This window comes from Aplysia californica, unplaced genomic scaffold (genome assembly GCF_000002075.1).
Source record: "Aplysia californica isolate F4 #8 unplaced genomic scaffold, AplCal3.0 scaffold00828, whole genome shotgun sequence".
Taxonomy (NCBI): domain Eukaryota; kingdom Metazoa; phylum Mollusca; class Gastropoda; order Aplysiida; family Aplysiidae; genus Aplysia; species Aplysia californica.
Genome location: NW_004798098.1, coordinates 20,770 through 21,932, shown reverse-complemented (window position 1 = coordinate 21,932; position 1,163 = coordinate 20,770). Strand labels below are relative to the sequence as shown.

The following is a 1,163-nucleotide window of genomic DNA, read 5'->3' as shown; positions in this document are numbered from 1 at the left end:
TCGTTTACTAGGAAATGAGGGTGTGGGGGGGGGTTCTTTCTGGTGACCCCCTTTAATAATTTTTGAAGAAATAAGTAGTTTTTGTTTTATTTCAATCTCCATAGTATTCATACAGAAACCATTCACACAATGCTTCATTTTAGTCGGAATATCTAATTCTGCGAGATAAGCCAGTACTCTTTAACCCTTTCAATATAAAAATTTACGTTTACCAAACCTATCTGGTGCGGTGGTTAGGCTACCGGAAGCGTAAACGGGAGATTGCAGGTTCGGGGATTCAAGCCTCAGCTCGTTTGGACGTTGTATCCTTGGGAAAGGCACATTGCGTGAATTTTCTGTGTGGTTCAGTCCTTTTGAGGATGGACGTTTAACTCGTAGTCTTGCCTCTGTAAATACCCTAATAATGTCGATAGGGTCTTTAAAACGTATACCAAAAAAAAAAAAACCTGCCTGATGCGTCGTCCAGCTTCGGCATTCTGGTAGATGTCACAGTGATGCAAGGGGCCGGTGTGTCCTGCGGCCTCACAGGCAGCTTTCTGGAACTGGAACTGAATGATGAAACTCACGAAGTATCTGTGGATAAGGAAAATGAATTAATAGTAGATGGACAAAATTCCTAGTGAAATTTGAGAATTCTTTTTCTTCTTTTTTTTCTTTTTTTTTTGGGTGGGGTGGGGTGGGGGCACACATTAGATCTATGTAATAAAACCAAGCCACATCGAGGTGCACAGTCTTATAGAAATTAACTCGGTATCTTCTCTCCTTGTCTGTGCAAATATTTTTTTCTTACTGCTATAGCGGCACTGATGATAGTCTTTTACTGACTTTCAGCCCAAAGAAAGGTCGTGGGTTCGAATTCGTCAGACATCTGACTTCGGTCCCCGTGAAAGCCACTTTTCACACGAATTTTCCTCACTTCACCCAGGTGGGAATAAGTTCTCAGCGACAGACAGCGAAACACCTTGTCAATTTGTTAGTGTTTGAACGCTTGATCGACTGTTTGCACTGTATGCTTCCTGGGAAGCCCAGAATGCTTCTGAGGGTTCTTGGGTCTTCTGGGGCACTGATATTTTATTTGTAAAATGTATATTGAGCATGCTAAAGAGCGTGGATATGCACCACATTAATGCAAATTTCACTATTATTATTATCATTATTATTAT

At 41.1% G+C, this 1,163-nt stretch overlaps 1 protein-coding gene across 1 annotated transcript in view; it reads right to left on the bottom strand.

The window, feature by feature from the left end:
• LOC101863140 (angiotensin-converting enzyme) overlaps positions 1–1,163 on the bottom strand; it is a gene marked incomplete at its 5' end in the record, with an annotated part of 17,242 nt that overhangs the window by 2,095 nt on the left and 13,984 nt on the right. The window contains 1 exon segment of the mRNA XM_013088901.2: positions 451–573. Within this exon segment, the coding sequence (XP_012944355.1) occupies positions 451–573 (123 nt within the window).